At 38.6% G+C, this 25,224-nt stretch overlaps 1 protein-coding gene across 5 annotated transcripts in view; it reads right to left on the bottom strand.

Moving 5' to 3' along the window:
- The window catches only part of LOC122573565 (fasciclin-3), a 344,421-nt gene that overhangs the window by 15,402 nt on the left and 303,795 nt on the right, over positions 1-25,224 (bottom strand). For 4 of the 5 annotated variants that reach the window (XM_043740099.1, XM_043740100.1, XM_043740103.1 and 1 more), the window contains exons 2-7: positions 5,858-6,184; positions 4,866-5,000; positions 4,586-4,774; positions 4,065-4,249; positions 2,450-2,591; positions 367-480 (exon numbers count right to left, since the gene is read on the bottom strand). In XM_043740099.1, coding sequence (XP_043596034.1) covers positions 367-480; positions 2,450-2,591; positions 4,065-4,249; positions 4,586-4,774; positions 4,866-5,000; positions 5,858-6,184 — 1,092 coding nt within the window. Of the gene's footprint in view, positions 1-366; positions 481-2,449; positions 2,592-4,064; positions 4,250-4,585; positions 4,775-4,865; positions 5,001-5,857; positions 6,185-6,587; positions 6,737-25,224 lie in introns of those variants that run through there. The other variant, XM_043740101.1, reaches the window with a different exon arrangement.

Raw genomic sequence — 25,224 nt, 5'->3', positions numbered from 1 at the left:
AATTAGATATATAGAGGACAGCTGAAAAAAGAAATTGTTGTAGTACATAAATAACACAGTCGCTGCTGATAAAAAATATCGGCAATATCCTATCCACCGATAGAAAAATAATATAAGATCGATTTTATCTTATTGCGTTATCTGTAACTCGATCGCGAGTGGTTGACTTTAGTTAATTAACTTTTATCTTGCTTCGAGTCTATGCATCGCTCGTTTATTTACTTTCCATTCATCGTTTATTATATTTCTTATTATCCGTGTCAAATCGGAGTGACAAAAGTACACGAAAAATCGCCAAAAGGGATGGGGAATCGCGCGGTACGAACGAAGTAGTTCGTATGAATTATTGAAAAAATAGATACTCACCTGCGAAGCACCAGCGTCCGGTCGCACGGGCAAAAATTAGTATGAAAACGATGAGAAGTAGCACCAGGGCTCCAACAACGATGCCGATGATAGAACCGGCATCTAAATCGACGCCTGAAATTTTGCAGAAAGTCAAAATGACGTTTGTTGTACAACTTATTTTTATCCATACAAACAAATTAAACTAATCTTATCATCGACTATTTCGCGTGAGATAAATTTCCGCGACTTTTATACCTTCATCGCGATTGTAGTCTGCAAAGTTCCGAGTTCGAATATGAATAAGACCAAATGCAGAGGACACACGTATATAAAAATATTAAAAATATCGAAAATTGAATTAGAAATCATGCGCCAATAATTGAATACGAATGCACCTCTATCGTTGAAAAATCAAGAAAAGCCAGCTTAACGATGCTTTAACATTTCCAAGACACAGTCGATCGAACTTGAATATCTGTTAGAATAAAAATCAAAGTGTCATTGTGTCTTGTATATACTCATGTTAAAAAATGCGTTTCATCGATAATGAATGTACAAAGCAGAGCGTAAATATGTTCGTGTCGGATAAAAAATATATATATACGTAAAAATATACATATATACGTAATGTAACAAGAGTCAACAAGCACTCTGAAGCCTTTGGTACATTTAATGTCTATGAAACTTATAATTCTAATGCAGAAATGTGCAAGAGAGGTCGGTGACGCGAAATCTGTGTTCGATATCGACAAAAAAGCGTTGATTCATGTAAAGGCTATCGCACAAAAATTTAGTCACGTTTATTTGAAAAATACAGATTTGCCATTCATGTTTGCAGTGGTATCAATAACAAACGTAACGTTGTATATATAACCGTATCCCGTAGCGCGGAGTTCCATTTACGTGATCCCTCTGTGAATCTATCGTGTGACTTTCGCACGAATTGATGACACGGTTTGAAAAATCGCGACGACAAAAAAAAAAAAAAAGGAAAAAAAGAAGAAAAATAAAGAAAAAAGAACAAGATGTTACAACTACAATTTTTGCACGATCTTTAAACAAACAGAGAAATATTACTTGGAGACAAACAACGTTTGGTAGATTAATAAAAATAGAAGATCGTTTCGATTCTGCCGCTTCGAAAAATATCGATGTTGTCCTTCAGTATTTCTTTTTCTTCTAATTTTTCATCGAATTCTCTTCATTCGAAAGTATACACAGACCGATAAAATAAATTTGACAAAATAAAAAATATCGTGAACCGACGTAGCGTAGCAGTAAAAATATAGCGATAAAAGTTTCGGCTTTGGGCATAGTTTATCAGTTACAGAACGTGTCGTAATCCACCATTTTCATGGAACTTCACGCATACGGAGCTACATCGACTACTTACTACGTATAATAATTTGAAAGAATGACATTACCTAGTGCGTGCATGTGTTCGGAGAGCTTACCATAGAAGTGACCGAACGGCCCTGCGTGAAAGCATGCGGTGAAGGATCGATATGGTTAGAAACACATAGCGCATACGGACACAATGGAGAAAATACACGCAAAAATATTCTAATTCGTACGTATTCGGTGTAATTGAAAACGTAATGACGGCCGTTGGCTAGCGCGTGAAAGTGACAACGAATATGACACGAATCGGTAGACAGATGGTGAGTATGCTTGATCGGATGAAATGATGGTGACAAACACGAAATGTGGAAACTAACAGCATGATCGACAGCTACCGACGAATTTCAAATCAGTTTTATCGTCTTTCTCTATAGCGATATCGAATAATCAATATTCACCCGACGATACGAATGAAAATGAATTCTGTTGCTATTTAATACTTTTTCTCCCTTCAACATCGTTGATCGTGCATTTTTCTTGTTTTACGCTTGCATGACAGCTATTTTTAAAAATCTATTTTAATATTGCGATTACACGATTAATGCTTGACATTTTTCTCTCTCTTCGTCTTTTATTTTCCCGTTTTCCATTTTGACGCAGATAAAAGTTCGTCGTGATTTGCACGCTACTTTGGTGCACAGTGAGATTAGGTGATTTTTTTTCACGATAATTGAATTCTGAGCGTTTCCGTGGTTTTTACCTGCGGGTTCTGTGGCTGTCGACAAAATGATACGATATTCGTAAGCCCCTTCGTCGTTACGGGCTTCCAGGATATAGTCCTTCTCCGTGTCGGATTTTTGCACGCTGTCGATCGTCAGGATCACGCTCCATGCTCCTCTTCCCTGTAAAAAACAAATTCTTTGGTCACTTAACTATTTGATCCCTTACTAACTAAACGTTTTCTAATCCTAAAGATGATTAATTTTTACCGTCATAAAATTAAATATAAAGTATCGATATTTTCATTTTTACTTTTGGAATATTTTCGAATTCGTTTATCTAACGAGCAGAGGCCAGGATCACTTTTGCATTTAAACGACGCTGTAATTTCAATCTCTGACATCCTATGGTTCGAATAAATTCCACCAACTGATATTACGCGTATTTCGATGAATTTTAATTTGATCATATTAATATTATGAATTCATTGCTGAATGTTTAATTTCGTAAGCTACATTATTATGCTAAACTTTTCACTAGCTGTGGAGTCCCCGAAAAAATGTCTTTAATGGTAATTTATCTATAAAATTTCCAAGCCTTCTGCATTTAATTATTTCAACGACGAAAACAGAAAATCAGTTTAATTTATCTTCCTTCGGACGAGACGAATAATTCAACAGTTTTACTTATTTTTTTCCTGTTGCCTCTTTTATACAAAATGAGACAGTTTTTGATATCGATAGTCGAATTATTTCGGGCGATTTCACTGCACGAACTCTAGCATCCGAATCGGCCGGAATTTCATTAAAGCTGTTTGATTAGCGTGAAACTTTGCGAGTCACGCAAATGTATAAAAAGCGCTAAGTGCACCGTGAAAATCGATGCTCTGGAATGCGGAATCTTTGTTCCATTACCTTCACTCGTATTCTCCTCCATTTCTCGTTCGTTCCTCAATTTACTCTTTCGTTGTTTTTTCACGAGAAAGCTCCCTTGGCAACTCAAATTCTACTAACTTCAATATCTATTCCATCATTTCCTTCATTGATAATTCGATTCGTATCTATTTTTACGAATTAGTCCTTACACACTTCATTTCTATGTATAGCTTTACCTTTTGCTTCGTGGAATTCAATGTGCGCATTACTATTCAAGTATCTCGAGGAACGTTAAAAAAAATATTCATTATTTATAGCTAAAATTGTCTGATTGTGTTCGTTCGACCGAGCGAATTGAGAGAACACAACCGAACGCGAACCTTCTACTAGTAAAGTCTATCAGACTTTCCAAGTGGAAGAATATTTATTTATCTGATAATAAAAGCTCGTTCATGCGGAAAATCTTTTAAGACGGTTTCGTACGGATTTCTTTCGATACGTTTCTAGTCTCGAATTAATGCGTGATGTTTCGTATTAATTTATACGTATCTCTGACTTTCGATAGTATTCGTTATTTAGAATAATGTGATTCCTCGATTTTTTGAACGTCTGTGGCAATAATTACAATATCCTATTTTCCATCTTGTTGTATGTTCGATATTACATTTTTGTAAATATATAACGTTTCATATGAAATAGATATGGATCATAATAATAAGAAGAAGATATATGTACAGATTATTAATTTGATAGAAGGTATAAGAAATTCCGTTAATTTACCAGATCCACAGCGGTCGAGGTTTCGAGTCGATTGCTTTCGTCTGGGTTACCCTCGGTGATCATTTCATTGTTCACTCGCCATTTGAAATGCGGCCTAGGGTTTGCGTAAACGGTCACGTTCACGATACCCTGGCGTCCAACTACGTATCCAAAACGCTCGATGGTTGGTTGCGGTTGAGGAGGATCTAAAAAGAAAATTTCTATTTTTAATTGTTCCGCATCTTTCACAGATTTGAATATTCCATCGTAATTCACGTCATTGATAGAAATTCCATGCTGAAAATAAAATATTTCGAACATCTCCATATACCCATGACAGATTTTTAATTTGGAAAAATAGAAACAAATCGCTAGCAAGCTTACGGTTGAGCAATTAGTATGTATTTAATATTTCCAATTAGAATTTTTATTCTTTCCTTTTTTTTAAGTTTCTTACGTTTAAAAAGTGCTTGTATTTTTATTGGCAAAGAAGGAGTTTCTTTTTCATTACGTGTTAAGATTTGCAATTTCGTATATCTTACAGAAAACTTGCAGTTGCATAGTAGTTTCCTTAGGCCGGTCGAGTGCAATGTGGCTGGCAACGCATCGAAGGATTTTTCCATTGTCCGTCCAATCCAAGCTACGCGATGCATTTTGCACGGCCAGTGAGTTATCGTCCAGGTTCGAGTCGTAAATTGTAGGTCTTTCTTCGTTGCCGATAGGTTCGTCGTCTAGTTATCATAAAAAGGACACAGAACTGAGTACGGTATAACCTCTGACAAAAAGCTAATTAAAAATCCCTCTATTTCGTCGACTAATTACCAAGGAACAAAGAAACATTGGCTGCTGGTCGTCCGGCTGGTGCGCTGCAACTCACTTCCAATTTTTCTCCTTTTCTATATATATTTCTTCCATCGGATCCAGGACTAGCGTGAAGCTCTGGATTGTTCGGCGGTTCTGAAAATCCAGTTGCAAGCATTAATTATTTCTTAGATGCAAGAACGACGTTGAATTTTCTATTGAAAGTCAAGCGTTAAAATTGCCCGGCTACGTCGATGCTCGTTAATTTTCCACGGTTCAAGCAGGAGAAAACTTGCAGATCTTTATTTAAATTCGCTCGAAACATCTTCAAGTCTCCATCATGACCCGTTTTCGTCATTTATCTTTATCGACTTTATCTGAAAATAGTAATTTCCTTTCGCGCTACCATCCCCTCCCTCTACAAACCCGTCGCGTAAGCAATTCTCTTAACGAAGATTAATTAGCTCTCGAATTCCCGCACACGTATATTCCACACTGTAATATTTTTCCCTGTACGGGGGAATACTTTTCTCAGACAACTAACGTCGCGAAGTTTTACAACGATTTTCTCATTAATTTCGAGGCTACGCGTAAAAACGACGGCGATTAATTACGGGCTCTCTTTTAATTATGCTTCGACTCCTTTGCAATTAAGGATTAGCATCTGATGCATGTGACAGACACTGCTGTTTTCAACTGCCATCCGTAACTCTTGTGTTAAAACGAATTCTTTGGCGATTCTTTTCAACGTATAAGGCTACGATAAGAGTAACTGCATCTTTCTGATGAACTGATTGACGAATATGCCAGAACGTATAGATTGTTGTGAGAGAAGCTTTAACGTTCTTCGAATGTTTGGTTCGTCAGGACTCATATCAACTGTTACTATAGCTTAGGAAAGATACGAGGAAAAAGAAACTGGTACTTCTAGTCTTATTATTAATCTTAACACGAGTTATCGAATTAAAATCAGACCTTGAAGAGTGAAATGGTTAGAAAATAATAATACATACTAGCTACGATAATTCTCGTAGATGCCTGTGCCTCCGCTCGACGTTCGGTGGTTGTTAGGGTGCACTTGAAAATTCCATCGTGACTTTCCTTGATCTTGGCAATGTGAACGCCGCATTGGCCGGCCTCCGTGCCTTCTCCGTAATACTCGATACCATCTTCAGACGGTTGTCCCTTGGATAACACCATACCACCTTCTTCGCCAGGTATTTCGACACGGCAGACCCGTAGTGGTCTACCCACTCTGCACAAAATTTGCAAACTCTCGCCCAGTCGCACGGCAGTCTGATGTTTTGGCTCGATGTCCACGACTAGGTTCGGTTTCGATGCTGGAACCAGGAGAAAGAATAATTAGATTCTCTGATGAAAATAATTTCAAAGGCACGCTATATTATATCAGGTGAAAATTTGCGCACGAAACGGGACGAATTTAAAAGAATTGCAACGCTGATGGTTTTCACAGACACCAGACATTATGAATATATTATATTATATGGCGAAAATGCACAGCGTAGTATGCCTATTATGTAAAAACGCGTATGTGAAACGTGATGAATTTAAAGAGATTAAAATTCCGTTAGTTTCATCAGACGTTATTTCAAAGTCTGCCTGAATTTTCCTCCCGGCAGTTAATTTTTTTGCAACCTGCCAAGCAATTGAATTATCGCGCGAAGGAACAGGGTTGAAGCTTCATAATTTTTCTTAATCTCCGCGTTACACGTTACCTCTTACCGGGTACTGTGAATCCTCCGCGTTTGTGGCACTCGCTTTCGAGAACATTCGTTATAATTTCATTGAAACGCGCGGAGATTCGCGGTGCATATAATCGGCGAAGTAACGAAGATACAGTGTTTTAGCGAGGAAGTGACAATAAGTGTAGTCGTTTCTAGTGGACGATATCGTGCTATTTATATGCGAATGGAGTTCTTGCGAGGAGAGTTAAGGGAGGTGTTAAATTTATGGATACGTGTCCGCTTTCAATGGCTCGTAACTTATAATAATCAAGAAGACGCGCAATAAAAGCCTGCCTTCATCGACTACGTGGGCGACGAAGATTTAATATCAGCGTCACCTTGAAATTGCACGTCATCCCACGACGTTAATTTTAATTTCCAGTCGATTCGTTGCACGGTATAATAATCGTCATTACGCTCGCGAAGAGGCGTAACCATGGTTTTTCGGCTGTGCTTTTATACTTGCGTCGCCTCGTGCTTTCGACTCTTCGTAAAGAAAATCGTAAAACTCATATAAGACGTTTCATTTCGAAGAATGAAACTTGCACTGTATGAAAACATTTTATACGATTTCATACTTTTTACATTCTTTGTACTTCTTTTATGACTTCGCTCGTCCTGCTTTCCAACTTTGTGAAATTGATTTCTTTAATCTTAATTCCTAAAAGCCCCTTTTATATTAGACTTTTTATACCTTAATTCCACTTCTACGGCTTCTTATTTCAAATTCTTAATCTTCCGCCATCGTTCTGTACACTTCTACAATAAACTGACGGAAGCGTTTCCTACTTTCTTATACTTCTATAAATAACACTTTCGATCGTTTCATATTCTTCGAAGATAATAACGGTATTACATTCTACGGAACATAAATAAGATTTCAGATTCTTTCGAGCGACAGACGTAAATACAAATATCTGTATATCGTTGTATCGTTTTATCGAGTAACAAAACGACGTGAGATTACGTTTCCCATTTTGCACGGCTACCTCTTTTCCAATCGGTTTTCCCTATTTGCTCGCCACAACGTGGCTGGAACTTGCAGCGCGATCGTTCATCTAAAACAGCGCGGAAAAAAAGACGGGCGAGCTTCGAAGGAATTTCCTTTCGAACCAGCGCACCCCATCCCCATCGCTTTCCTGAAACTTTCCGTAATTGTACTGGTATGTAATGGATAACGAGAACTACCTACAGTCCGCTTGTATCGCAAATGAACAAAAGTTTCGGCGCAAAAAGCTTCGAAAGTATCGAGCTGTACCTGAGCCAGCTCCAATGTCTAGGAAATGGACGAGAGAAAGAGACAGCAATGCTTACTAGGAAAGCGAAAACGTGTAACTGCCACGTTCCATTAGTAATTGCATTGTCAAACTGGTGTCGGATGTTAGAGTTATAGTTTGCGTTATAAGACGCGTTATGGATCCATTCAAAGCATTGTAGCGGCACGTTAGTCAACAGAAGATTCGAATCGGGACAGACTCATATTGTTGTGACTTGGAGTATCAACGTTGTTTTCATTTGCTATGTTCAAAGGTAAACGAACTCAGGACAAAATATTATTTGTTATCGTCAACCGGAGTTACATTGGAACTTTCTATAATACCACCGGTCAAAACAAATAGACGGATGTCTCTCTAGGACAATCAGTATAGCGAATCATTATATAGCGAGTCATACAGTCGAATAGCGAGCGTAGAGTTGAACAGTAGCATCGAGCGAGCGACGATTACGGCATACAATATCTTTGAGCTTGTATTTAAAGTGATTTTAATATAATCGACTGTTACAATCTTATCACTCGTCTCTTTAATAAATCAACGCGTTTAATAATCCACCTGAGTATCATTGAGCATTTCAACTTTCTGTGTACATATAATATATGTTTGCAACGGGGCTGTCTGTAGGAATAAAAATTTGTGTGGATGATGGCTAATTGAGGATTAGGAGACCGTTTATTGTAAAGTAGCGAACACATAGTAGAAATATGCCTGAAAGTAATAATTCTGAGTGGAAGTGTATGCATCGTTTACCTTGAATAATACATTTCAGTTAAAGTTTTTCGTTTCGATAACATTTGATATAATTAAATCGAAGCAGAATCCTCGTAGTATGTTTGAAATTGGGAGAAAAAGTAATCCAATAATGGGTGGATTAAAAGGCGGGCTTTCAATTTCTGTTTCTATGTTCCTTTTTCAACTGATCATCGTTCATACTTGTTTAAACGTAAGCTGTATTATGTTCTCGACAGTGCATTGTGTAAAAACGGGTGCACATTAAAAGAAAACCGGATTTCCCTCGGTTTTCGGCTTAGTTCGTTATAAGCAGTCACGCGTGCTCTTCTGCGCGATGCTCGCGAGCAACACCGCAGTGAAAAACGAGAAACAGGCTTACGAGCGACTGTTCTGCAACAAATTAAATTTTAGAGAAAATTGGTTCATTATCCGCGCGAACGTTTCACAGTGTAACGCAGTTTGTTGCTATAATTGAATCACGAATCGGGCGGTAGCACCGTTGCGTTGTGAATTTATTGTATAGAGACAGATCTAAATTTTATATTCTTCGTTATATTTGAAGAAAATTTATCCTATCCTGTTAACAATTATTTTGTAAGTTCTTTTGTTACTTCTTTTCATAATACACCGTCTGTTTACTATGATTTAGAAAATTTACTGTCACTTGAACGCTGCTCTTAAAAGAAATATGAATACAAATTGTCAGCTATTTAATTAAAGTATTTTATAATATCCCTTCCAAGCACTTTTCTGTGTAAAGTTAAGTATGTAAAAACACAATCTTCCGTTTCTTTATCGCCTTGAAAATTATACCACGGTATATCGTTGCATAAAGAAAAACTAACGAGCATCTGATTTGTCGGCAAAACAAAGTGCCGCGCGCGACAAGGGATGACGAAAGATGCCTGTAAGAAGAACGGCTGATACAATTCGTGGGTAGTTATTATTCGATGCGTCAAGGCGAGATGAAATATGATAATCGTTATTCGCGCCACGCCCGGTTTATCATATTTCTTCGGTCGCATTATCATAATGGCATCGTGCACGAGATCGGCCACGTTCGGCTCGATGTGAGACAGCCCGTGTTCCTAACTCGCCAGATTGATGCAGCTTATGATCCCTCGAACGAAATTCGACCTCGTTTCTTCCTGAACGCATTGCCATCTAGTCAATTCATATGTCAGCGGCAACGAATTAGATGTTTAGAATTTTCTTATGTAGCAAATGTACCTGGCAACGCGTAGATCTAATTTGTATTATTAGATGATAGAGCCATCGTGTCTCCTATGACGCGTTAATCGCGCGAGAAGAAAGGGAAACGAGGGTTGCTAATCGAAGAAGATCGCAGTTCTTCCTTTTGATTGAGTTATTACAGGCAAGCGGGCGATAAATCAGAGTGTAACGAGGAAAAAGATTTGTCGTGAGACAAAGTGGATATTTTCGGATTTTATCGATATAATCGCGAATAGCCGTGCCTCGTTACAATGCTAATGGAATTTTCGCAAGTTACGTATAGTATACCATACATGCATAATACAAAAATGTTCTATGGTTAGTGTTTCGTAAATAACGTTTACGTTCGCGTTTGCCGTATCCTTTGAAGATTACGCTGGGGTTTTGCATACAAGCGTTCTCTCGCATATAAACGTAACTCACGTCCATGTAAGAAAAGCTACGTCGCGATTAACATATAGCGTGTAAAACACATTAATACGGTAAATTACATACGGTAGGGCTTAAAACAGAGGCATTCTCGCAACCGATGAAAAATCATCATGGAACTTCTTCCCCGGGGGGTTGAAAAAAGGTATAGAAACGCGTACTGCAGAAACGACTTTGTTTCTCTGCTTTGATTTATTTGCACCACTTAATTAAATCCCGTCTCTATTCATTCGTGATTATAATCTTTTTACTGTGACGAACAAGAAGGAGCTTTTATTTTGTCCAGTGAAAGAACTCGCTAAGCGATTTCTTTAAGAGAAAGAAACTCCTTTCAACGTCCATTGTCCCATCAGGAACTTGATATGTACCTTAAAAACGAACACTTTTAATCACCTTTGTTTCTTTAATTTTTTCTCCTCCGAGCATCTTTCATCATTTTTCTTTTTTCTCTTGATTCCACGGTGTCAATCTTTCGCGTAAAATTAATTCTTATCGTTTATTATCTTTCCTATATTCCTGTATTCTTCGTCGAGATGTACTCTCCGATGTAAAAAGAAAGTAAAAGAAGAAGAAGGAAAGTAGTAGGCGATTTCAAAAGAAATTGTCGAGCCACTCGAGGCTCTTTCAGTCTATCCTTAAGAGTCGTTATGCTTTCCTTTGTGAGAATCTTTCTTAAAACAGAGACAGTTCGCAAAGTAGCTCTTTCAATCAGCGGGAACGATACGCTCAAACCGTTGAAGCCACGATATCGCGATGCTACCGATCGATTAAACAAAGAAACGAAGTAACGATATTAAAATAAGATTTATTTCGTTACGATTCGAGCATTGGTTTATCGCAACGCAATTTCTTTTACAGCTCGCGGTTTCACGAGATTATCTGCTTGATTCTTCTTTAGATCGAAAGCACACGCTATAAACGAACGCGTTCGGTGTTCTCATTAGATTAGGACACCGTTCGGCTATCGTAAGCACATAAATCCAATTTGATTTTCCGGCCATCAATTTGTTATACGGCTGACGTCGCGATCTAATTTGAAACACCTCCATTTCACCGTCCCGTGCCCCTACATTTGCCGCGGAGGTCCGAAAACCGCAGCAACAGATGCGATGATTTGTGGACAGTGGCGTGCATCAGTGCACCTATGAGGCTGATGCACTTTGCAGCCTCGCATAATGAATCGACACTGTACTCGTCCATAAATTAAATTTAATGAAATCCTGCTTTACCTTTTTATAGCTTCTTATGCGATGTCTCGTTTAGGAAAGTTTATCGAATATCGATTTCCTGTCCAACATTCAACATATCGTCAAGCAATTCTACATCAGAACTTTCCTTATTTCGTGTCAAAACACATCTGTTTAGCCAAGTAAATAGAACTTGGAAAATCGACGGAAATGATGTTTCACGGTAGCTGCGAAGTACTTCTGACCATTTGCGGTCTGTTTCTACTTGGCCGCTTATACGTATCCTAAGTGCAAGTATTAATTATATATTTGTATATTTTAATATTAGTCTTATTCGGAAAATTATTACGAACAACAATCATATTCAACATCACCAAGCATTTATAATTCATCGTATAAAGCTTTTTAAAAATTCTTTTTTAAGATTTCAGCGTAATTACTATTTTTCGATGCTCATTCTGCGATTAATTTTCTCTTCTACTTCGAACATTCAAATTCTTCGAAAAACCAATGTCGATCTATACAAAGGAGAAAAGAGCGACGACGGGGCAAGATACCGACAGTCTAGCAGAATCGCGACAGAGTTTCATTGTCGAAGCGACACGAACGATTCTGAAGTATGCCCCCAAGGTTGAGCCGTGTTTCTGTTTAAAGTTCCCTCGTAGGAAGACACGTTGAACCGCGAAGAAAGGAAAAACACAAAGCGATCCACCAATAATCATGCTCACTCGTTCCCACGGCATACTTCCTTTCGAACTGCAGTTTTCGTCGAGAAGAAAATACTCGTGGCGGACAAAGAGCGGAGGGAACAAGTGGACGGGATGAATCGCTGCCAGTTTGAATTTGCGTGTCGATGACTGTTTCAACCCTCCCAAAAATGGCTGGTAAACACGTCCTTTGTATACTGAATTCTCATTGCCGTCTATTTTTGTCGCGTTAAAGCAGGGAATCGCGAGACCTATTTGGGAACACGTGTAACCGCGAGCAAAAACAAAATGAGACGTAAGAGAAATAAAAACGAAGGGCACAGAGCTATGAAATACGAAGGAGAATTTAAAGCGCTGAAAATAGGTCGTAAAAATATAATTCTTGATAATTTGCGAAAGAATTAAAATTCAACTGCAGACACGTGAAAATTTAGAAGAATTCCGGGAAGTGTATTTTCATAAGAAGTAAGCATAGACTTCTGCGAACAATTGCGAGTGACACGAATGATAGATAGCGTCATTATCTGGCCAAGGATTCGAACGAACGAACCTTTCTTCCTGGGAATATTGAATAGAGACGAGAAAAAATCAAATTAATAAAAAGATAAAGGTAATCGTTTTACTATAAATTCTAGACATTTTATTTGATATTATTACGATACGTAATGACGATTGATAAAAGTCGATACGGTGAAACAGTCGGTTGACTAATTTCAATATAGATTTAATTGAAACTAGGAATTTGTTGTGCACACGTTGACCCAGTAATTTTCAGTTGTCTGGTCGAGTAATTAATTGAAAAATACGGCGACAAGCGCAACGATGAATAACCAAAGTTTTAAAAAAATGGACAATTCCCTGAGAGAAGTAGCAAAAATGATTTTCCTCGGTGAAATAATTTATAAGGCCATCCAATCCCGACGTCGTAAATATTGTTTAACCGTGATATTTTTTAACGTAGAACATCTTCCTCGTCTTCGGCGAGCACGTCACCGCGACACGGACCCACGAAGATTTATATTCTACTAAAAAATTCATTTTTTTCTTATCATTGCCATATCTGCGCTTACATCTTTTCTGGGTGTGACGTAAATTTCTTTTAGAGGAAGACGTGGTACACGTCTCCCGTTCGGGAATATCGTCCGCACCAGTGATCCGATCGCGAACCACGACTTTTAAATTTTACTTTCTCGGTCGACATAAGAAGGCGGTGAGATAATCTTGGTTATATGGAAATGCGATGCGCCGCGCCCGTTTCACGTGTACACAATTTCCCACTGATTTCCAATTTTCTTGACTGTGTATTTTCGCCTCATTGAACGTGGGTCACGATAGGAAATGACGAAACTAGTTGGACGAACATACTCGGACAAAAGTAGAAGCGCGAGGGCAACGCTGGTTTCTGGAGCGAGGAAGATAAGAATAAGAAAAATTAGATATTAGAAGTTCGATCTATTTTTGTCTACTTTAAGTGGATTTTCATAGAACGACATACACCTAATCCTAATCTCTCTGTTCGTCTCGGTTGATAATTTCTAATGAATTCTAGTACACGAAAACAGGGAGGAAAATCTACAGGTAGTTACAAGCAGACTTTAGATTTGTGGAAAATTAAAGAAAGAAAGAATGCATAAAATGCGCGATATGTTACAGAGTAGGTAAAATATCTAACGTATAGTACTCGTTATAAGATTTAGCGTGTGAAAGGAATCTGTGTTCAAGTTCCGTCTTTTTAGCTCCATTCATAAAAACGTGAATATGCATAAAGAGCTCTAATTATAAATACTAAGGGAAAATTACAGCGAAGAAGAAAACGAGGAAGGAGAAAAATTAAGAGAATCGTACGTTTAATAAGAGTATCCCGTTTCTGAAGAAAAACATGTAACGCGATATTTCTTTTCGAAAATCTTATTTTCTTAATTGTCTGGCGCAAGGGGTAAAAAACGACGAAGAGCAAGAAGCATGAAAAGACGGATGCGAGAAAAGGAACACAGAGTACGGAAAAAGAAGAGGAAGGAATAAAGTAACCGTACGAGGCGAAGATAGGACAAAGTAGAAACGGACGAAGGAAAGCGGAATTAAAGGGATGCACGAGGACAGTGTCGGAGCAAACCGCTGCGGCCAGCTACTATGTGCAGGCTGCAAGGGGTGGAACTAATCCCAGCCGGCACTTCTCGTATTAGATGATATTCTCTAACATTGCTAATTTCGCTCTCGGTGTGTCGCTACAAAATATGCGAAGCTACCCACTATCCCGTGTTTCGTGTTCCTGTTCCTGTTCCCTGTGCCTGGTTCACCCTATAGTTGCAGACGAGAGGACGAAACTCGATTTTCGTCGTAATCAGAGCGAAGTGCAGGCGCTGCACGCGGCTCGTATGTTAAAATTCAGGGCAAGGATGTATTTAAAGGATACGCTGACGTGGATATTAACTGCTGGCAATCCGTTGCAACGTGAAGGCCGCACTCGAGAAAGCGCCATAATTTTCGCACTGCAGTTACGCGTTTCTAATTTTTATATCGCTTTAACTTGTTCGACTGTTTCTTCTTTCTACCGGGTATAATGAAATAGTTTCCCACTGTTCGTGCGTAATTGTCAAGCTATCGTTGTACGATGGTTTTCAGAGTTGACATTTTTCCCTAGTTTCTCAACTTTTTATTAAATTTTCTCCTATTACACTCGTATACACGGGCTGCTTTATTTATCGTTGTGGGATAAAACTTGCCCGGACAAAGTAATACCATTAAATCGTCTTTCGAGATCATCTCTTCATTCTAAATCTGTCGTTACGCATGCCCATTGAAACTGGGTAACATAATTTTCATAAGTTTCTTCGTGAAACAGTAAGTGATAGAGATATGTAGGTGCCTTGTTTCTCGTGATTCATCCTATCCTATCAAGAGAAAGTAAAGTTCTTCTTCTCTGCCTTTCACCGATTACGATATCGTCGAAGATCGACAAACGAAGGGATTAAAGATCTTTCCCGAAGACTGTTCGTCTCCGCCGTTCCTCGATAAGAATGATCTTAATTCCAGTGGAAAAATCGCTGGCCTCGTTTCCTTGCTGATAAGCTGCATGGAAAAGTATTGCATAGACAGACAAGTATATGCAAAAAGAGGATCCAGCGAAAAAAGTTGACGCTTTATGGAAGGGAGAAACACGACTATCGAGTACGACGGCAGAGTAGTTCTCTATGTTTCAAATCCCTAAAGCTTTTTCCAGACCAACCGAGCAAGGAAAAGGGTACATCATTCAAGCCCGGGGAAAATAGAGCAATCTCGTGACACATGGGAAATCCATGCATTACTTGTACCGATGGAGCAGTTGCTCTCGAACGTATTGCATTTTTGTATGGTGCGTAGCGAAGCGGCTAGCGTGACTTGGCTGGTGAAAAAGTCGCCGCCCCGCGATCACCAAATGGATCCATTTGGCCATTCATCGCGGCCACGTATTTGATGGTTTAATGACGAACGTCCAGAGTTAAAAGGTCCCTTCGACGTTTTAGCAATTAGTAACCTGTGAAATATTCGAAAAGTGGCCGTGGCCGAAAAGAACTGTTTCCGGCGAATGATTGATAAAAGAAAGAGGGAAAATGATTTTTTCGTCAAGCGTCGTTTGATTGCCACGAATTAATCACGGGTGGTCAGTTGAGAGAGAAATTATATTTTGAAGCAGCGTGTAAGTGATTCGATAATACAATAGGAATATTTTGAAAGTATTTCGATAAACATTGCTTTTTCAATTTAATTGAACGTGCCTTTATACTAAACGATGTTTTATTTTTCATATTCTATAGATAAATATCCCTCATATAATCTACATTTTACAGATTATTTTATACGTAGAATATTTATTTATTAATATATTTTACCGTCAGTTAAATTAATAAATAAATAAATATTTATTCCCCGTTTGGAAGTTAATCATGCGTACGTTACACGATATTAAAGCAAAACCGACGCGTATAAATTTTTGGCGGGTCTTCGGTCGCGCGGATCCAACCATAATTATCATCGCCTTGTAAATCGTACCTCATGCATTAACCGCATAAATTATTCTCTAGGCGGGGGAGGAGCAGGTTCAGAAACTGCATTACATCATCGCGTGTATGCAAATAATTAGTCATTATCGAACAACGACGAGTATCGTGTATAATCATACGGATTAACGCGACCGTAAAAGAACAATCGAGTGTTCTCTATCGACAAAAATTGATGAATATTTCCTCGATTCAGCCGTTTCGTCGCGTCGACGAAATAACCAACGTGAACAGTCGAGCGCGCCACCATTTTATTGATTTTTAATTTTAATTGCCCATCCTCGTTAGCCTGTCGCAACGACGAAACAGGATAAACACGAAATCCGATGTAAATACATTGCTTCGACGGATCGTACGAGGGATCACGCGATTTTTTTTTTTTTTTTTCTATAATTAATCGCGCGAAACACCTCGATTTTTGTTCATGAATAATAAAAAATTGAAATTCGAGCGTGCTACGGGAGGCGTAATAGCATCGGTATCTCGATCACAGCGATTTTAATAAATTCCTGTAACTCGACGGAAATCTCTCTGTTCCTCTTACACGGCGTTGTTTTACAGGCCGACGAGTTTTAACGTTGATATCACGCGATAGATCCGAAAACGACAAGTAAAATAATTAATTTCACGTCCCGTTCGCAACGAAGGGTTTAAATGAAACGCTTCGCAATTGGCGATTATCTACACTTTTATTAAAAGATCGGCGAGAATGTCAGTTTCGAATTAAAAAACGATTTTAATTGAAAACATTTGGGAAATTCTCGTTACTACGAAAAATGCCACCATGATACGATAATCATACAGAAATAAATTAATCTTTGGATTTAAAAGATATAATACAATACATAGTGATTTACGAACATTTTTCAACGCTTATTTTCCGATCTCTGATCGAAATACCTGCGCTAAATCTTCCCTAACTTCTACTTATTATACATTTTCAGATTTCTTTCAAACTCTATCAACATAATCGTGGATCATAGTCTGATCTCATTACAGGTGCCAATGAAATTTCATTACGATTCATGAAAATTAATCCAACGAATCGATCATCTCGTCTCGACAAGATATCAATCTCTAACGCAACGTTCGATCAATAACGATACTCGACGAAAGAAATGACACAGGGGGAAAAACTTAGATCGTCTGGAAGATCAATGTGGTAGTCGATGGAGCTGCTTGAAGCAGTAATTTAGGTGAAATGGCCACAAATCTTGACGGCGATTAAGGTTGGTTTACACGACAGTAAATCAACTCATCATCGTTCGTCCGGTCCGAGAGCATCGTCAGCCTCGATTCACCCCTTTTTCCAGGTAGTTCGCGAACGCAGGAAGAGAACCTCGTCTCAAGCACGATACGAAGCTTCTCTACCCTTCACGAAACTTGGCAAATCGGTTTTGCTCAGCCGATGATGGCGTCGGAATCGAGTTACGCAAAATGGATTTCGCGTTAAATAACTATCGCGTTTCTGCTCGTCGGACACGACACGGTCACGATCTTTGCAATTCTTACCTTATCCTTGTCCGTTGCTTGACTGCGGATATTTATACAAATTCATATTTTTATAGGACGATCGATAGAGAAGTGAAATTAGAATAAAACTGCGTATCTTCGTGCATTTCAACGAAATTTAATACCGTTGGGTGGATCGACCGCGAAATAGAAAAAAAAAAAAAGGGTAGAGATTCCGAATTCGTTCGGCAACGCGAGTTCGTAGTTTGTTTAATTAGATTTACGCCGACTTCGTTCGAGGTAGGTAAGAACAGCGTCCGCGAACTGCTGTAAATGGAAATTTAGTTTGGATGAGTGTACTTCAGCCTTGAAACTTTCGCTTTATCCCTGAAGTATCTCTTTTTCTGGACCAAAAATAAACTGCTGGTTGCGTGATTAGTGTCGGAAGTGGAATATTTTGCAATTTGTCGATCTTTCAATAAGATCGATCGAATTTGCGAAACGGCGATCAAACGATGCGAAATTATCAAGTAATTCTGTTAAATTTTAATTGCTTTACGGGTGATCGTATGACGATTTGTAATTTAGAAATATGGGCGAAATTGTAATTCCTATTGGATATAATCTACGCTAGAAGATTAATAGAATATTAGCCACGGGAGTCTAATATTCTGGGAAACTAAAATTTACAAGAGATAATGCAACATTGCACGCGCGCCGAATAATAATAACGAAACTCCCAAAAGGTGCATCGAACGTTCGATAATGGGGTAAGAGATACGCTCGACACGTTCGGAAGTTGACCGATGGAACAGACGTAGCTCGCCGCAAAGATGATTGTTGAGCGGCAGTTATGGTCGATCTGTTGTCACCTTACAATGGATCGGTTCGTAACAGTTCTCTCTCGTAGTTGCGCTTCCTTCCACTTATTGGCCAAGTTTCGCCGGTTTCTATGTTGTTGTAGCCTCGCTGGCAGCGACGTTACGCCGAGAGTATTTCTGTTGCAAAAGCAACCGGTCGCACGGTTCGTTAAACTGTAACAATTAAACAGGGGAACAGAGTCTTCGGGCTTTCTGTTCCTGATTATTAACGATCCCCGTGCGAAAAGAGCCTTTCTCGTCCCCCTGTCGTCCGGACGCCGACAGAATTTTCAATTTACTCTAATATTTGCTCCCCTTGTTTTCCCCGTTGCGCGTAAATGGAACACTTTAAATGGGGGAGTGGGGGCGAAACGGTGATGCAGTTTCGCGAGGGTGCACCGAAATTGATCGAAGGAAATATACCAGATCTCTCCCTCGTAGCGACAACCGAGGTTTTGTTAAACGAGGCATTCAAACCAGCGAATTTTGCATCGATGAGCGTAGACGGGCTATTTCGTCGATACGAATCGACAGACTCGTCGTGTGTCTCTCAATGCGTGTAACGGTATAATGGAGAAACGGGAAAGATCGAATCAATCAATGAAAGTAAAAAGAAATTGGAAAACGAGAGAAATTGAACGAATGGTTGAATGGTAAAATGTGATGACGACGATGACTGTGCAATCGTTCAGACAAGTTTTTAAAATCTTTTTACAATATACCGACAGAAGTATCCGAACGCTTGTAGGAACATTCGATGAATATATACGATTGTTGAGAATTTTGGATCTTAATTGCCGAAATAATGGTATAGGAACACTAAATTTACATTTAGAATTTATATTACGATAGTTATATATTTATTTGATAAACGATTTCAAAGATATTGCACGCGTCTCACTTTCTTCCACACCAGACTGTTAACTGAACAGTTTACATTCCTTTGTTTTCGAGACGCCGTGCGCACACATACTTCCACACACTGATATTCACATACAAGTATCACTACTACGCAGCTAACCTAGTCTAGCACATACAATTATATATATATGTCAATAATGATGCGTGTTATATAAAACATTTTTAGAAATTTCATTATCGCTGTAATGAGACAAGTGTACTAAATAGTACGTTGACAGATATATATGTAGCGGCACATGAGTCAACGAAGGATTCGAGTCGGAAGGGACTCATATTGTTGTGTGCCTTGGAGTGTCAACATTGCTTTCGTTTGCTAGGTTCAAAGGTAAACGAACTCAGGACAAAATATTATCGCCGCTATTTGTAATCGTCAACCGGAGTTACATTCGAACTTCTTATAATAACAGCTGTAGTTGTAAACAGACGAACGTGCTCTCTAGGACAGTCGTTATAACGAGTCCTTATAGCGACTCAGTATAGCGAGGCATACAGTCGAATAGGAAGCGATGACTACGACCGGTATACAATATCTCTGTACTTGTATTTAAAGTAATTTTAATATACACTGACTATTACAATTTTATCACTTGTCTCTTTAGTAAACTAACACGTGTAATAAACCATCTTAGATATTTAGTGCAAACGAATCGTATCATCGGATGAGAGGGAAGTGGGCAACTTTTTCGACATTGCGCGCATACAGACACGCGAACAGTGCATTTTACCGGATACTTATCATGTAGATACTCTAGGACAAAATTGAGACGTCCAACTCGATATGCAGGCATGGTCATTCCAGGTATTTATCTGCGAACGCGATCTCGACTCGAATATAAAATTATGACTGTCCGCGAGAGCACGATGCCGGACCCAAAGATGTAAACACGACCCGAAACATTATCGTTAAGCCCACGCAACAACAGCTAGGGAGACGAAATTGCACGCAATTGGAGCTGATGACGCCTGTTGTGGCATCATTTTGCGCTGTTGGAAAGCCTGTGTTTTCTCGTAATAACCGCGTCAGTTCTTCCACGATACTTGTTTAAGCGGGTCGAAACTCGACGTTAACGTGGCGTTCGATTTTCAATAGCTGCACATTTTCTTCTCTTTTGGGTGGGAAAAAGTACAGTTGTGCTACGTACGATTCTGCAAATCAAAGCATTCTGCGAACACATTGTTCGTTGAAGTATTTTTCTGTGAAGGATATTTAAATTACACAAACGTGTCGGGTGTCAACCGTGTAAAATTCAACATCGTCTGTAATTCAACATTGTTACGAAATTTTTCCTCAAGCAAATCCGAAACCTTTGTTCGGGAGTTGCAAAAATCCTCATTAATTGTAGCTGGAATACCGCGCCCAGCAAATTCCATGTTTACATAAACGCGTATTCTAATTCACAATTAATAGATCCAACACGATTCTCGTGCAAGCTTAAGGTAAATCTAACTAAAATCTGCTTGAGCTTTCGGCTAAGCCAATAAACTCAATTGGACATTAGCCAAAACTGCGTTAGACTTAGCGCTAGATTAATCTCTGTTTAACTAAACGAAAGCCAGATAGTCCTCGAAATAATAATGAGGTGTAATTTCTAGATCTTCCGTTTGCGTTTCTACATATCCTCGCTTTTTTTCCTTTTTTAATTTATTTAATTTCTATTTATTCATCTCCTTTATTATTCTTATCTATCTTTTATTCTTATTATTATTTCTTTATTCGTTTCATTTTGTATCTTTTTAAATCTATCTAATTTATAACATTCATAGAAATTCGTTCATTTGTACGACAAGTTATTCTACGTGCGTAGATATTTACGAGCATCGGACGAGCATTGGTAGATCAAGGTGAAAAATAGTCGTTTGACTGAAAAAATGCTTATTTTCATTCAGAAGGAAACAGTTAACGAGAAACGTTCGTATTTGTCAATATATATTTCGAATGCAAAATTCGCATCCGTCTAATTGATGTAGAATCCTATTTATCGAGCTTTTGTTTTCCAACAACGAATCGTGAATGAACATCCGCTATAAATTAAACTCCCTAGACAGAAGAATAACATTTGCTCAAGCAATACACGTATTGTGCGTAATTACCTGTTACACCGAGCTGTAGCTTGATATTTGCATGCTTTATCGGTAATGGAATTTTGGAAAATTTCGACGAAAATCTTAATTAATGCTGTGAAAATTATGATCGCAATATTCTATTTTATAACTCAGCGAATTTCACGAATTAATTATTTAAAGCTTGTTTATATCATCGACAGGCAACAAGTCAAAACGCGCGCATTACCGAAACAAAGACAATTTCCATTCAATTTTTCGTTTGATAATTTTAAAACGTGAAACGTCCAACCTATGTTCGACGTGTGTTTCATTAAAAATAATTTATGGATATGAAATTTAAACAATGAAACACCGTTGATATAAAATTCATCGTGAGAGATGATTTTTAAAGTACAACACGCAAACCGTATACATGAAAAGTAAGTACACGGTGAAAAGATGACACGGAGAAAAACCGAAATGCGAGAAATATAGAGGAAGTGGAATTTTGTCGACACTGTCGAAATTAATTAATAAAAACGATACACATGTTCGTACAGCTCGTCTATTTTATATACATTTTAAGGAACAAACTCTATTCTACTCTTTCGCGAACATGTTTCACCGTAATATTTGCTCAAATGACAGAAGCTATTTCATTTTCGACTCGACGTGTTCCTAATAGCGTGGCTGGGAACGTAAAATTGGACAGAGTAAAATTAGTCGGTGTACAACGTGCATAAACATTAAAGTACGCACAAAAGACAGGTATAATCAAGAGTTGCGACGCGACGCCATCCATGAATCCATGGTGTATTACCTTTCTGACGAGGGGAAATTGTCCGCTCGTACGTTTGTTCCCAAACTTTTTTAATAAAGAATTTGTTGCGGGAAATGAGGCTTCTCTTTCACCATAGAATAACAAAAGCTCGCAGGTTATATTACGCCGCTGATAAATTGCCACGGCTGCTAATACAAAGACAGTGAATGGATTCTGTAAAAACAATAGCCCCGTATTTGCATCGGATATTGGCGTGTTCGTTGATTGAAGTCCAAGGCAAGCACGGCTAATCTTTACACCAACGCTTCCTGTACAAGAACCACCATGAACAAGATAAAACTAATCGCAGCAACAAAGAATACAAAGCGGAAAAAAAGATGTTTCCCGATATTTCTGCTTTTATGTGCAACAGCCACGATATGTAAGATAAAATTAATCGGAGAACAAAGGATGGGAGAAAAAATTTTCCTCGTGATATTTCTGCTCTTATAACTTTACAATTTCTTTCTTACGGGAAAGAATATCGAAAACGCGAATTAGACGATAATAAATATAATAATAATTAAAAAGTTTGAAAATTATAATTCAATTTCTCGCTAGAAGGATTTCAGTTTTTACAGTGGATAATTTAAGATTCAGCATTTCTATAGAGAGTATTTCCTAATATTTTTGTTTTTCTATAAATAACTCACCAAGAGTATCAGAATCGATCTTTGCCTTATTTTACATGAATCAGTCGACATCAGAGATACTTCGCGTCTTAATAACGTGAGCGTCCTGCATAAGAACGTAAGAGCTGAGCCCGAGTGCCATTAATCTTCAACGTGGCTAACAATTCCTCGGTATTTTCCATGATTCCAGTGGATTATACGACAATCTCTGTAATCAATTATAGAAGCAAGTATCGGTGTAAAGTACGAGAGGTATAAGCGGTCACCGCGATACTTCGATTCCCGAAGAAACCACTCGAGGCGAAAGTCAATGGAGAGAAACCAGCGAGGAGGTAATCTGACTGCGATTTTTTCCCCTCGATATTCTTTGGTTTTAATGGATGGCTCTTATACCGGAAAAAGGGGTTTGTCGAGTGTGCTTGGCTCGAGTATCTCCGTGGCCAGGAAATGAAAAAATCATTGAACGAGGACAACGAGGCGAAGAAGAAAATGGTGCACTGTCGAATGAAAGATGAACGTAGCCGAAGTAACGTACACGAATAAGACAGAAGTGACCCTTTCCCTCTTTCGTTTTCTTCTTCCTTCTTCTCTCTTGGCGATGAATTATACGCCGACAGTCCCCTTCAAGGTGTGAACAATTTTAGGCTACGAAATTTCGCAGTTTCTTCGCGATTTTCACGTTCAGAAGATTCTCCGGGGACGATACGTTGGATTTAATTTAACGAGACGATCGAAGTTGAAGGAAAGTTTGTGAAAAGCTTTTATTTTATTTGGGATTTTAGTCGCTGTAGAATTTGTAGAGTGTAGAATTCAACGATTTCGTTTGGGATTTTAAAACAAGATCGTCGATTTATTGATGAAATTTCTAAATGAACAAATTGACTTTTCAGTATTTGAATGTTCGCTATGATTATCCGAATAATATATTTTTTTCATTTCGTTGTAGCGTGAAATTGATTACACGCTGTTACACCTTACGTGTAATAGCAGCAAAAAGGGAACTTGTTGGAACGAAACAGGAGATATTTTAGAAACTGAGAAGCGATAAAAGGGCAAGAAAAATCGCACGAGCGTAGAACGTTGAAAGCTTTTTCACTTCCAAGCATTTAGGATATTAGGAAAGTGACGTTCAGATGGTTTAAGTTGCAAACACACAATCCAACACAACTTAACGCATTAAATGGCGTTAAAATACCGTACAAATACGCACCGTATCCTATTTCTCAAGTACCAAATATACGAGTAAAGACGAGTATCCAAAAATTAGTATTGCTATCCAAAAATCTTCAACTGAACCATCCTATCTCGTTGTTAATTCAGACACTGTATATTACATTCTATCTTTCATACGCATATTAAATCGGCGTCAAAACTGTAACATTTTCGAAATGATTGAAACTTGTTTTTAGGATTCGGGATAGAGTTCGACATAAATTAGTTTGATACCATAAACCTTCACGAGGCTTTAAACGTCCATACGTTGATCGCAAAATTTCCACCATTCCACAACTTCATAAAATAAGACAGCGTAATAGAAAGCAGCATAGACCAGAGATTAACATTGTTTCAATGTGCTTTTTGCACGAAGTTACTTTTAACGAGCCACGTCCACAGACAGGATCGAAACTCGATAAACAATCTCTCGTCCTTTTCCATAAATTTCGAAGTTAGCTTAACACGGGTTTCGAGCCGTCCATCCCTCAAGCTGGTGAAAACGGCTTTTGCTCGCGAGAATCGAGAAGAATACCAGTTTCCAAGGGAACAGTTGGACATTAATTCGAAACTTCCCCGTGGAGATGCACAAACTCGCAAGAGAATGCCGGAGTTCGAAACTGCGCTTGCAGTTACACGGCTCGGAATCATCGAAGAACAGAGAACACGTTCCCTTCGGGTTCAAAGGGAGAGTAGCTGTATAGTCGAGAGCTGTGTAAGACATTCGTAATCCGCGGAAACGCTTCGGATTAGCTGGCGGATTTTCCGAAAACGCGCCTCACCCTCGTTCTTGATAATCAGATAGAGCTAAGTTAATGCCTGCTTGCTAGCTGCTTAAAACGCAGTCGAATTTCATCTCAACCGCTCCAGTCAAGAGCGGTCACGATGCTCGTTTTAATACTTTCCTCGGGATCGCCACTTATAATCTTCTTGCCATTTCAAGAGTTGTCCAACTGACCCTAATACCGGCCTATCGTAAATCGCGACGGGACGAAAACTTTCTTCTTAATACTCTGATATCTCTTTAGACATCTTCTATCCCTGCAACGTTTAATCGTAAGTAGCGTGCAATACGGAAGATAGAGAATTATAC

Source organism: Bombus pyrosoma, linkage group LG12 (assembly GCF_014825855.1).
Source record: "Bombus pyrosoma isolate SC7728 linkage group LG12, ASM1482585v1, whole genome shotgun sequence".
Taxonomy (NCBI): Eukaryota; Metazoa; Arthropoda; class Insecta; order Hymenoptera; family Apidae; genus Bombus; species Bombus pyrosoma.
Note: the sequence above shows the minus strand (reverse complement) of the source record. Positions and strands in the feature narration are given on the sequence as shown.